This window comes from Vespula vulgaris, chromosome 23 (assembly GCF_905475345.1).
Source record: "Vespula vulgaris chromosome 23, iyVesVulg1.1, whole genome shotgun sequence".
In the NCBI taxonomy this organism is placed as follows: Eukaryota; Metazoa; Arthropoda; class Insecta; order Hymenoptera; family Vespidae; genus Vespula; species Vespula vulgaris.
The window spans coordinates 147,366-161,391 of NC_066608.1; the positions used below are offsets into that span (position 1 = coordinate 147,366).

General features: G+C 41.6%; 1 protein-coding gene across 1 annotated transcript; it reads left to right on the plus strand.

The window, feature by feature from the left end:
- Window positions 1–935: 935 nt before the first annotated feature.
- LOC127071897 (alpha-protein kinase 1) lies at window positions 936–13,163 on the plus strand. Its single transcript, XM_051011708.1, has 2 exons — window positions 936–1,699; window positions 1,849–13,163. The coding sequence occupies exon 2, from the start codon at window positions 2,649–2,651 to the stop codon at window positions 6,102–6,104; it is 3,456 nt and encodes a 1,151-aa protein (XP_050867665.1). The 5' UTR covers window positions 936–1,699; window positions 1,849–2,648; the 3' UTR covers window positions 6,105–13,163.
- Window positions 13,164–14,026: the final 863 nt, after the last annotated feature.

A 14,026-nucleotide genomic window follows, 5' to 3' on the forward strand; every position in this document is an offset into this window, starting at 1 on the left:
CTCGAGCGAATCGGTTATATTTTATCGAAAGGTGGATGAAAGGTAAGAGTTTGTCGCGTTACCGAATTAATCCGAGAAATTAGCTAATTCTCAACCTGTTCTGAAACGAAATAACGAGTCTCGTAAAAACGAGGAAAAGCAAAGAAGTTCTTTCGTAAACGTAAAAAGACTCGCGCGATCGTTTGGAAGGATCTCGGTAAATGCGAGTTGCAAATCGGTCTATTTAGACTTTATAAACGACAAGGTCAAACGAATCAAAGTCGCGAAGGGATTAAAGCGGAAGAATGGAAGGAGGTCGGGAAAGGCAGGTTGACTCCTGCGTCAACGTCGCTAACTCTCTTCGATCGAGAAACTCGAGCTTCGACCGTGGGAGTTTTCGAAAAATCTCACCCAACAAAGTTTCACGAGTAGCAAGGACGCTACGCGCTACGAGAGAGCATACATCACAGCTGTGCGAGGATTCTCCTGTCGCACGCGCACGCGCACGGAAGGAGAGATAGAACGAGAGAGGGAATCGCTCTTTCTCGCGAGAAATAGAAGTGGAAGAAGAAAGGATAGAGAGAGAGAGAGAGAGAGAGAGAGAGAGAGAGATGGAGACACGACGAAGAAAGAGATGGAAGAGTCAGCGTAGTCCTGCAGGATCCTACATCGTCTTTCGAGACGACGACGACGACGACGACGACGACGACGACGAAGCGGTTGTGGGAGCGAGAGAGAAGAGAGGGAGGTCCGGAACGCACGGAGACGGACTTGGTGGGGGTAAGGTGCGCTCGACGTCTCAAATTTGGTTGGCTGTCTCGAGGCGCTGCCAAGCGGCTCCCTCTCTCTCTCTCTCTCTCTCTCTCTCTCTCTCTTTGGCGCGCACTCCTCGCTACGAGGAGGAATCGCTGTAGATCGACCGTGCTATACCGTAGAGAGAGAGAGAGAGAGAGAGAGACTCGAAGAACGACGAGAGTGGGAGTCTCGCAGTGGTAGGGCGACGTTCGGTGATGCAGAATGAGAGCGAGGGAGAGAGAAGGAGAGAGAGGATAGAGGGAAGGCGGTAAAAGAAGGAAAGGAAGGAGGAGTGGGGAGGTAGCGGCAGCAGCGCCTTGGCGCGCGAGCTACCATAGAACTCGAAACTCTCGAATTCCAAGCGACAGAAGAGTGCCGGCTCTCGCACGAAGCGGGCATGGATATAGCTTGAGAGTGAATCAGGAAGATAAGCGTAGAAAAGTAGTAAATGGTGTATCAGTGAGCATGAGAGGGATGCACGAGAACGATCCGTGGACCAACGAGTCACTCACCAACGTCTTTATCCAAAGATAAAGTACTTACGATTGGTGTTAGCGATTGAATCCACGTCGTCGTCCTCGTCATCGACGTTCTTGTGATTTCGGTTTTCGGTTTCGGTTTCGTTCCGTTTTCATTTTCGCCGCGTTTTCGTAATACCTTGGTGTTTCTCACGGCTTCCGAAGTGTGTTGGTGCATCGAGAAAGGAAAGGGAGATATAGTAGATACGATAGTCGCGAGTGATACTTTCGACGGCCGCGGCCGCGGAGGGGATGGATTGTAGCGGCACGGCGAAGGTCAAAGTAAAAAGTGAAGCGACATCGTGACAACCGATGATCCAGCCAAGGGATCGCACTCGTCGAACCGTGCGATCGTTCCTCAAGGAGTCCCGCTTCGAGATGATCGACAGAAAGTAAACCTTAAGCATGTGAGAAAGATTCAGATAGAAAGAAAGAACGTTTTCGCATTTTGTCTCTTTCGATTCGTTATCGTCTATTTTTCTTCTTCCCTTGTCGCTTTTTTCTCCTTTAGTTCCATTTTTATTTTATCACTCCCGCGACTGATCTCTTTTTTCAGAGAACGCGCGCAAAGTCGGGACGGAGTCGGAGACACGACGCGTCACAAAAGTTCCGAGACGCTCGATGTTACTGTCGCTTCTACGATTCGTCGAATTCCTCGTGATAACTTTGGGAAGAGAAAAATGACGATGCCGTACGCGGCGAATCGGCAGACGTCGCAGAAGCCAATGTGCTTCACGTTGATCCGGACATTTATGATTCGTTTAGGTGCGATCATATGATAAATGTAGAACACGTTGTATCCCATTCTTTTTCTTTTTTATTTCTTCTTTTTTTCGTTCTACCGCCACCTCCCGATCATCGAGATAAGAGGCGATATAAAAGCTATGCTTTCGATTCGATTCTCTCGAACACGTTATTTCTGTGATGTGCCGTATGTGAAAAAGCTAGCGCTCCTCGACGACGATCGTAATAGTAGGTGAAAAATAGACTAAAAACTAATAGACTGAGATAGAAAAAGGGTCGGATATAAAATTGAACGATAATCGCGGTGGAAGTGATAGAGAAGAGATAAGTCAGCCTTAGCGGTTCGAGCGCGACCGCGCGCGTCCCCTATGCGGACCTTCTCCGCGCGTTAATTCGTCCGTCCGTCCGTCCGTTCGTTCGTTCGTCCGTTCGTTCGTCCGTTCGTTCGTTCGTTCGTTCGTTCGTTCGTTCGTTCGTTCGTTCGTTCGTCCGTTCGTCCGTTCGTTCGTTTCGTAGAGCAAAGACTTTCCAACGTAGAGAGACGTAGGTAAACGAAGACAGATGGACCGACGGCAAGAACGGGAATAATACGCGAGAGAAGAAAACCATAATATGAGTGAGATGACGAGCGTGGAAAAGCAACAAGAGCACCAACAGCAGCAGCAGCAATACGTTGGTGGCAGTTCCAATTCGGAATATCACTGCAAAGATTGCGACTTGTATTTTGAGAGCGATAAGAGTCTCAGGGTGCATTTGTGTTATCATCAAGAAAATCTATCTACGCGTTGGACAAATCAAACGCAACAAGAGGAGAGTAATAACAACAATAGCAAGGCTGGAAATCATAACAGTGGCGGTAGTCACGCGAATGTTAAACGCGAGAGCGTAACGGCACCGGCGGACTCGTGCGAGTCTTCTTCGACGTCGCCTTCCCAGGAACCATCTTCTTCGCATCACCAGCATCAAGAGCAGCAGCAGCAGCAGCCGCCGCCGCAGCCGCCGCCGCAGCCGCCGCCGCCGCCGCCGCAGCCGCAGCAGCAGCCGCAGCAGCAGCAACAGCAACAGCAACAGCAGCAGCAAGAGCAACAACAACAAACGAGTCAAAGTTATAATCATTTTCATACACCAATGTACAGCGAAACAAGTTACTTTATACAAAACGACTCGGCCTACCTCCTCTCCCATCATTATTCATCGTCTCAAGACGACGTTTCGAACAATGTCGGCGTTACTGGTGGTAGCGGATATTCGCGTTACCATCCGTATCAACATCAACAACATTTTCCAACGGAGCGTACCTGCTCGATCAGCTCGACGAGCCCGCAAAGTCCGCCGCTTCAGTGCGACAAATGCGGTGCCGTTTACGAGGATGCGAATCAACTCGGCGAACACGTCCGGACGAGTCATTCGACCTCGCCTAACGTTTATCCGGGTCAACCGCAGTATCAACAATTAGGTGGCAGTCCTCAACAACAAAATCAGCCGCAGTTGCATCCGTCTCCTACTCAACCGAGTCAACAACCGCAGCAACAGCAACAGCATGGTTACGAGTATAATGGCGGACAAGCGATGAAGTCGTCGGAAGTGAAACAAGAACCGGAGGAACAGGCCGAGATCCTCGATCTGGACTCCCACAAGGTTCAGACTCACAGATACGAGGAAGAATTGATGAGGCTTCATCATCATCAACAGCATCAGCAAGACTTACAGATGCAGATCCATCAGCAGCAAGTACTCCAACATCAACAACAGAGGAGCGGATCGCTTCCGGTGGGTTCTATGTTGGGTTGGCCACCGGGCGGTCAACCGCACGAGTACCATCCGGGTCTTCCATCTATGGGAGGTATGGACAACGTTTCGCCAATATCCGATCAGGGACAGTTCATCCGCGGCCAACACATGTCCGTAGTGGAGTCGTCCCGACATCCTGGCTCTCCCATTATCACCAGCACGCAAACGATGCCTACGCATCAATTGCCAGCGACTCTATTGCAACAACCACCGAAAGCTCCGCCATTGGCCAATCAATCGTGGAAGAGTAACGAGGCACGACGGCCAAAAACTTACAACTGCACCGCGTGCAACAAGTGGTTCACCAGTTCGGGCCATTTGAAAAGACACTATAATACTACCCTTCATAAGAACGCCGTGAAACAAAGCAATCAACCGGATCCGGCGAATCTACCGATAAGCGCGCACCATCATCCTGGCAGGGATAACGGCGTCGGACACGGACACGGTCATGGAAGTGTCAGGGGTACCGGCCCGTCGAGGTCGTCGCCAGAGTTATCATCCTCTGCCAGTCCCCCAAACTTGATTGCAGGTCCCTCGGGCGAGGCGGCGAGGGGCCTGCTGCACACGCCCACCACCACCACCACCACCACCACCAGCACTCTCTACAACAACAACAACAATTCCAGCAACAGCAGCAACAGCAGCAACGAATCTTCGGTGGTAGTTCTTGCTCAACAACAGCAGCAACAGCAGCCACAGGGTTCAATGGTTCTCTTGGGCTCCACAATGTTGCCTCTCAATTCCCCGGGTCAGTCGCCAATGGCGGCGCATCATCAACAAATGGGCTCATCGCCGCCACAATTGGTTCAACATCATCACCGGCACCAACATCAACAGCAACAGCAGCAGCATCATCAGCAACAGCAACAGCAGCAACAACAGTTGCACATACCAATGGATTCGCCATCGGGCCAAATCCACATACATCATCCCATGAATTCTCCTATCTCGGTAATGCAACCGCATCCGGGGCCCCATCTGAGTTCGCCTTCGCAAATGGGCTCGTCTCATCCGCACCACCTGACTTCGCCTACAACGTCGGGCTCGGTTCACCCAGCAATGGTTTCGTCGCCCCCTGCGATGGGGAATACTACGACCCCTCAACAGGTTTACCCAAACGCTTTGCCCCCCCACGTTACAACTTCTACCAGCATGGGCCTGCTGGAGTCTATCACCATCCAACTAACTACTACTGGTAATTCGCTATTGCCGATTTCTTCGGCCGAGCAGCAGCAGCAGCAGCAGCAGCAGCAGCAGCAGCAACAGCAGCAGCAGCAGCAGCAGCAACAACAACAACAACAACAACAACAACAACAACAACAACTGCAACACCAGCATCACCATCTTCATCAGCAGACCCAAGATATGTTACCCGGTTTTGGAACTTTTAGTAACCATCAAAGATCTTTGCCGAGCTTCACCCAATTCGGCATTTCCGGGTTCTTGGTAGGCCACGATCAAGTACAGGCCGTTAACGTGGGGGGGCTAAGTCCGGAGGAGAATCGATCTCCTCAAGACAGATCCTTCGAGTCTCCCGGATCCAGTTATGATACCTATAGAAATTCATCGCCGCGATACGAGTCTTTGACGAATATGGATATGTCGACTATGCAAGTAAATACCGATGGCATGATTGTTAAACAATATGAGATCGAGAATCAACAGCAACATCATCTCGTGCAGCAATTGCAACAACAAATAGGTGAACAAGAACAACAACGGCAGCAAATCCACGAAGCTAACAACAATCTACCGCAACATGTGCAAGCTAAGGAAGAACTCAATCCGAACGTTGGCCTGCAACTCGAAGAAAATCCAAAAGCGAAAATTGCAGGCATGCTCTTGAGCAAGGAGCATCAGGTAACCAGCACAAACACGGGTTCGCATTACATCTCCCAGGATGGTTTACATAAGTGTATCGAATGCGACAAAGTTTTTAACAGAGCATGCTACCTGACTCAGCATAACAAAAGCTTCCACTCGGGTGATAAACCATTTAAATGTAATCAGTGCGGTAAAAGATTCCCCCTCGAGTACCTGCATGCGAAACACCTGCAGAAGCATGCTGGCGACAAACCGTACAAGTGCGAGATCTGTCCAAAGCAATTCAACCACAAGACCGACCTCAGACGGCACATGTGCCTTCACACGGGGGAAAAACCATATGCTTGTGATAATTGCGGAAAAGGTTTCATCAGAAAAGATCACATGATGAAACATCTTGAAACGCATAAAAAAAAATCAAATAATCAGAATGTCCTTTTGCGGGCGTGATTAAAGTGGATTTGCTGGCGCGGCTTCCGTCAGCGACAACGAGGACAACGGCAACGGCAACGGCAACGGCAACGGCAACGGCAACGGCAACGGCAACGGCAACGGCAACGGCAACGGCAACGGCGATGGCAATGGCAACGGCAACAACTACAACAATTACGACGACGACGACGACGACGACGACGAGGACGACGACGACGACGACGACGACGACGACGAGGACGACGACGACGACGGCGACAACAACAACGACGACGACGACAACAACGACGACGACGACGACGACGACGACGACGACGGCGACGATCAATGTTGTGTCGATGCAACCGAGAAAACGAGTCAGAGAAAATACAATTGAACGATATTAGCGAGATATTGGATGTTTTCTCAATGTGTGAATTTCTTATTTGATTTAAGTATATATTTATATTATTAACAATTCTATTAATATTCTCTATTTCTTGCACTATGTAATCATTTATTTTATTTTTTTTTTTTTATTGTTGGAAATTCTATAAACTTTGAGTTAAAAAATAGACGTTCGAAAGCGTCACAATACTACTTTTTATATTCGATTTTATTAATTATTTTATTCTTCGAAGGTACGTCGAAATTCGATTTCTTTTTTTCTCATTTTTTTTATTTATTCTTTTCTATTAGTCAGTCTTATTCTCTCTCTCTCTGTTTTTTTCTGTCTATCTATCTATCTCTCTTTCTCTTCCCCTTTCTCCCCTTCTCTCCCCTCCCCCTCTCTCTGTCTAGTTAGTACTCGACAAAGTGATATTTATTCTTACGACAACGTATATCTTAACGTTCGTAATGCGATCCTTGAAAGAGTCGCGATATTCAGAGTCGATCGTAGATAGCTTATTCGTTTCGAGAGCAGCTCGACTCGAAAAATCGCGATCTTCTAGGATGTTTCGATCGATCCAATTTCGACTATTTTATTTTGAAAATAGTTGCTATTTGATCATTATCGATCACTATTAATGTCGACGAGACGTCAAACCTTCGAAGCTTATCGGTTGTATATAATAGATTAAATGTATAGATATATCGATTGTAATCTATAACTATAGAATTCATAAATATCGTTTGAAAAGTGATAATAAAATATTAATAATATTTGTATTTTACAATATATATTATAGCATATTTGAATATAGATTGACGAGATAACGTGTTAAAAAATAGATCGAAAAAGATGCAACTCGGATCATAAGAGTGTAGAATAATTATTAATTGATAAATTTGACGGTAAAGTTGGATCAGAGAGTAGACCACGCACCGCGCGGTAGAACGATTTTATGATAAAACTTACGATAAAAATTCATTCGATGAAATTACTTTCTCATCATTAGAATATTTGACATATATTTCATTACAGGTATATAATAATTCAATGATAAACGTATTTTGCCCAGAGAGTTTCATCTTTTTCTAATTAAATTATAACATAATTGCAAAATAATCGCAATTTGATCAAAGCGAAAACAAAGTTTGATTCTTAATTTTGGATCTAATGTTGTTAACGATCTATTTTTTTCGTTATTGTGATTGATCCAAAATATTGATTAACTTTAAATCTTTATAATATGCTTTTGGCTTCCTACTTAAAATCTATCTTCAAGATTTATTGACGAACGAGTTTAAATTTTCGAACTTATTTCATTTTAGAGTTCATAGCTCGTCAATCATTTTAATATCGATTTTTCATCAAATAAATGAATCGTGACTCGTTCGATTATTGTTCCTTATTTATAATATAATGAATCATTTTAAGAAAGTTAGAATTCCGAATAATTAAAAATTCGGGTTGTCCTCGTTGATGTCAAGGAAATTCTCTTCGAGTGACGAGCGGTAGGAATAAAACATTCACTTCGCTAGAACGAAATTACATCTTGTTAAGTAATTATTTTTGTTAATCGTCGCTTATTCGATCAAAAAAGTGTTAGTTATATTAGATTCCGTTATATCTTCTTATTCACACTCGTGCTTCCTTGTTGTTTCTCCACTTTTTCTCTACCTTGTATATTACAAAGTTATACGTGTATATAACTACGATTATTCATACTCGACCTTTCACATTTTATTAATTGTTTCGTTATGGTCGAGCTCTACTGGTAATATATAATTTGTACATATTATATTATAGATATATATATATGTCTGTGTGTGTATATATATATATATAATATATATGTATGTATATACATAGATGCATCTGTATATGTATACGTATATATACATATGCAAAGGTAAATAGAAAACAAACAACATCTAATCCTCTTACATTCTTTTAGTTATAATTATAGTAAAAGAAAAATGAGAAGCGAAAGCGTTGATGAATAATATAGAATTCTTGCCATTTTTACTATGTAATGACACCCAGAACAGACTACCTCAATGATCAGGTATTTAACGATGATTGAAAGAAAGATAGAAAAGTTGAAAGAGCCAATGCAATAATAATATTAATATTAATAATAATAATAATAATAATAATAATAATAATAATAATAATAATATAAAAAAATAGAGCGAAGCGTACATTTTTACTAAGCGGTGCGAAACCACTTTTTACATTTTTTTTTACTATTTACTGTTGTTCTTGTCATCTCGCCATAGAATTATAGAAGCAAAAATAAAAACCTTCGAATAAAAATTACGATTTTCTATAACGTCCAGAAATTCGTTTGAAACGAAAAGTCTTCAATTGATTCTTGCCGAGAAAGTTTATAATTTGCGTAAGTCGTCTTAACAGTATAGTATTTTACAACAGACCATCTTCAATTCAAAAGATAAAATAACTTTCTCTTTTGACTACGTAATTTTACTTGAACCGACATTAATCGTCCTTAGTTTGTTCCGAGGGAATGAACCAGAGATCGAAGAAAAGAAAGATAAGAAGAAAAAAGAAGAAAAAAAGAAGGACGCTCTTTTCTCTTTAACTTCTTTGCACCGTGTTCCTCGAAAATGCCCGCCGATCGTAAAATCGTGTAATAAGCGTAACATAGCAGAGTTCATATAAATTTAATATAGAGCATGGGATGGGAAGGGGGAAGAGAGAGAGAGAGAGAGAGAGGAGAGTAAGCGAAACACAAAAAAAAGGCGGATGGCATAGAACAACGTAAATTTTAAAAACATATCAGCAGTATTACTGTAAACTCTCATTTAATTGTTAATTATAATTGATACGTTAATAAGGGTGCATATGATAATGAGTAAAAAGTGAGAACGATCAATATACATATTTGTAATTCATATCATTATCATATTCTTCATATAGAATTTTAAAAAGATGAAAGCGAAAGAGGGAAATCTAACGAGGAGAGGAACGTCATCTTTCTTCTTTTCGTTTAGAATCGTGCGAGCGAGCGAACGAGTGAAAACAGTCGAGAAGAGATATTCGTTTTTGTTAATAAAGAAAGACAAAAGGTGGAAAAAAGCTGTCGAGTGTTTCTTGCGCACATTACTATTATGTATAATATTATTAGTTATATTTACAAATAATATTGTCGTCGTCATCATTATTATTATTATTATTATCAACTACAAGAAAAAGGACGAATCGTAGATATTTACTCCGCATTCCGTTTGATCGTACGTAGTTGTGCCAAATACGTTATGCGAAAAGAATCGTTCTCGAGTAAGTCCTCGAGAAAACAGCAAGTAATTCGCAAAGAAGTAGAAGAAAAGAGAGAAGAGAAAGAAAGAGATGTGTGTATGCGTGCGTGAGCAAGTATTCGCGTTTATTGCGTTTATTGCGTTTGCGTCAGAAAAAAGAATAACGGAAGAGAAGAGATAACAAAGAAAGATGTATTATTACTTTTTCGTTTTTTCTTTTTGAATAATCCCAATGCATGTCTAGATATTTCACGTGCCATATAATGAATTATAAAATGAAAAGCAAAAGAAAACGCGCGCGCGCGCGAGAGAGAGAGAGAGAGCGCGAGAGAGAGAGAGAGAGCGAGAGAGAGAGAGAGAGAGAGAGCGAGAGAGAGAGAGAGAGAGAAAAAGGAAAATTTTCGGGCGTTCGATTTATCACGAAAAAGATCAATTTTAAAACGCACCGTCAAAATTACGAAAAGATGATATAATAGAACACGCGGTTTCTGTTCCTTTTTTATTATACGTATTTTGTAATGATCGATCGATATAGTCGTTTCCCCGATGTTTGCTATTAAATGCGCAACAAAGAAGGAAGAAGCGAGATTAATAAAGAGAAGTGATAGAAGAAAAAAGAAAATAGTTACAGAATATATAAAAGATATACTATTACTGTGTATATTATTTTATATAAATTTAATTTTGTTTTCATACATAAATATATTTTATTTGTCAAACCTTTGTGAATCTTATTTTGGATTGTCCACTTGTTGCTTATACAAGGCGCGCATTGTTCTTTTTAGCGGTAAACTTGATTTTTTCTCGTAAAGTTTGTTATAATTAGATCCATCGTTCCTTTTTCCGATACTCCGATTAATTTATTATCAGCCGTGGTATCGATTACGAAAGAGCGGGATTCATTAATATTTAATTTCGATATTAATTTTTTTCTCAAAAGTTCGACGAACGGCACGAAACGAGTTCTCTCGTGATCGCGATCGATCGATCGTGTTCTCATGCGCGAAGAATAAAATTTAATTTCCAAAGTCGTAGTCGCGCTTGTAACAGATAAAATCATAATAATTCGTTCGTAAGAGGACGAGCGCCGTTCGAGCCTTTTCACGGCCAAAATCGCGATGTACCTTTCGTTTCTACTTTTTTGTACGATACTTTTGCTTCTTCGTAAGCGCACGCGCGTCCGTTTTTATTGGCCAATTTAGTTAATGACCGAGTACGAGCGTACTACCACGCGTTGCGTCGCACGTATCATCCGCGAGATTCCATGAAATATCCATGAGATCGTAGGGAGAATCCTTTTGCATCCCTTTCGTCCCACTCTCACCGTTACCTTTTTCTTTTTTCTTTCTCGACGTCTCCATTTCCATCTTCGTCTCTCTCGCTCTTCGTTTCTCTGTCTCTCTGTCTCTGCCCCCTACCTATCGCGCGTTCTTACGTACGCTGAGTACCGCTCGTGCTCTCGTAACCTTGAGCATTCTGTAATTTAGCAAATCGTTGCGGACTCGGCGAAAGGAATCGCTCGATTCGCCAACGCTTCGACCCTGCACGATGATCGTTGCGAGCAAAGTATCCTTTCTCTCTTTCTCTCTTCGCTGCTACGAGATGCGTATTTCGCGATAAATTAGAAATTACCGTGCCGAATGAAGAGGTCGATAAAACGTTTTTCCTTTACTTTTTTCATTAATAATAATAATAATAATAATAATAATAATAATAATAATAATAATAATAATAATAATAATAATAACAACAGTAATAATAATAATAACAACAATAATAATAATAATAGTAATAGTAATAGTAATAGTAATAGTAATAGTAATAGTAATAGTAATAGTAATAGTGATAGTAATAGTAATAGTAACGATACTCTCTGCTATCATATCGAATAGAACGCGTCGAAGGTGGCCGTATGAATGCAAAATAGAATTATTGTATATCAAAAACAAAGTATTAGGATTATCTCGTTTTTCTGTCCCCTTTCGAATAAATTTTCTTTTTATCGATGTGCTTTTCAAGAATAAGGATAATCGAAAATCGCCAAGCAAAGGATCTATTTTATTCCTCGAAAGAAGAAGCGATTACTAACGAGTGAAAATGAAATCGATCCATTCGTTTCTCACACGGCGATACTTTAGAGCGATTAAAAGGCTACTTACACTTTGCTCGGCGTATGCGAGAGTCTCGCCGTAGCAGTTAGACTTAGGCAACGTCCTACCTGATGACGAAGCAATATTGACGCGATCTATCTATGATTTATTAAGGATAAAGAGAGTGAACGGCGAAGCGAAAGAAAAACGAGAGGAACGGAAGAAAAAGAAAACGAAAGGATACTCGTAGAAAGAGATGAATGATGTTAGCTGTATAGTGCACTACCCTCGCAACGCGCGTCTATCACATTTTTATGTTTTCTAATTCGTTGTGAACGAATGGGGTTTTCGGTATAAATATATAAATATATGAATATAAATATAAATGTAAATATATATATATATATATATATATATATACATACATATATATATATATGTGTATATATATATATATATTTAAGATATTAGGTCATTGATATCGCAAGTGGAAGCCAATCAACGAGCTGCGTGTGGCTTTATTTATTTCTCGCGAGTGTTCCACGACCGATCGATCAAATCTATCGGAAATTTTGCCGAGGATAAACGATCAAAAACCAAAAACATTTCGATCGTCGGAACATGAAAAAATCGCTGTTCCCGTTTATATAGATACGTACGTAAATATTTCCTTTCCTTTTTTATCGCACGAAAAGAATTCGTACCAACCAGACGATCTCCTATTCGAGCAGAAACTTTACTTCGTCGTATAGAGGCGACCTTCGAAAAGGCGATCGTTCAAGACGTAAGAAAGAAAATAATAACTCTTGTTGTGTACGCAGCGATAAATCAAAGCCATCCAGTCGCGAATCGACCGAGTAGACGAGGACAACTCGACGCGTACACGCGCGTGCGACATCGGAGCCGAACGACTATCGATTTATTTATATACTCGTATTATACATAAGTATAACATATATAAATATAAATATAGATATACATATATATATAAATATATATATATAAAAATATATATAAATATAAATATAAAAAATATATTCGTCCTTTCGAGAGGAGCACACTGCCGCCACGAGAAGATGATAAAGAGAAGATAAGACGAAGCAAAAGTAAGAAAAAACGATAGAACAAATTTAATGATCGATCGATTGTATAGTTTCACGTAAATTCGTATACACGTATATGCGGTTTTCTTTCCGTATAGGAATGTATACGAGATTATCGTGTTTATAACGTATCTCGATGAATGCCATACACAAGTACCTCATGATACAAAATACATGTACAAATGTTCATACGTTTTCAGGATATTAGCTAATTAATAAATAACAATATCCAGATCACACAGAGCGGTCTCTAACCATTGGATATCACCCTACTCCTACCGCCGCTCCTCCTTCGTATCTATCGCGGCAAGACCTTACATGTATTTACGTCAGAGGGATAATTACGACCGGACGTAATAGTAAGAGAAGAAAAAAGAGGAGACAACGTCAGAATCTGCGATACGCACGTATGCGAATAATACCGTCGATTCATTTAAGTACGCTTTATAATACCATCTACTTTATTTTTATCGCCGTGAGATAAGGAACTTGAAAGTTTTGCGTTGATTTTCTTCAAATAAGAGAGAAATGAAGTATATTAAATTACAATTAACGAGATATATATAGATATCTATATCGGACAATGTAACACAACATGCTCGATCTTTTTTGCCGATCGCGAGCCTACGTTGATCTTATTTTACAACGTCCTTCCGCAATCGATGCTCCAAGTTTCTTCTCCACCTTTTCCCTTTCCCTGAAAAAGAAGACGCGAAGCTTGTCCCTGCTCATTGCCGCTTATTTATCTTTCAAAAGTCGCGACTGGCTTAACGCTACGAAGATTACCAGCGCTCTCGCGCATCCTGTGATAAATAGCAAGATTACGAGACTACGTGTCGGCCAATGAACGATGCGTCGGCCCGTGGACCATATGTTCCTCTTCCAAGGCTGTGAGACCCTTTTGCTCCAAGACTTGCTTCGACGTCCGTCTCTCTCTCTCTCTCTCTTTCCTCCTCCTTCTCCCCTCTTCTCTCTCCCTTCCTCCCTCTCTCTCTCTCTCTTTTCCTTCTGAAACGTCGAGCTCCAGTTGTTCCGATGGACATTGCCCGGCTCGAAACTACGAATCGAACGACTTTCGCAATGTCTCCTCTACACCGAAAGC

Excerpts from the sequence above, each read along its gene's own strand:
- LOC127071897 (XM_051011708.1), top strand. The coding sequence starts at position 2,649 with ATGAGTGAGATGACGAGCGTGGAAAAGCAACAAGAGCACCAACAGCAG.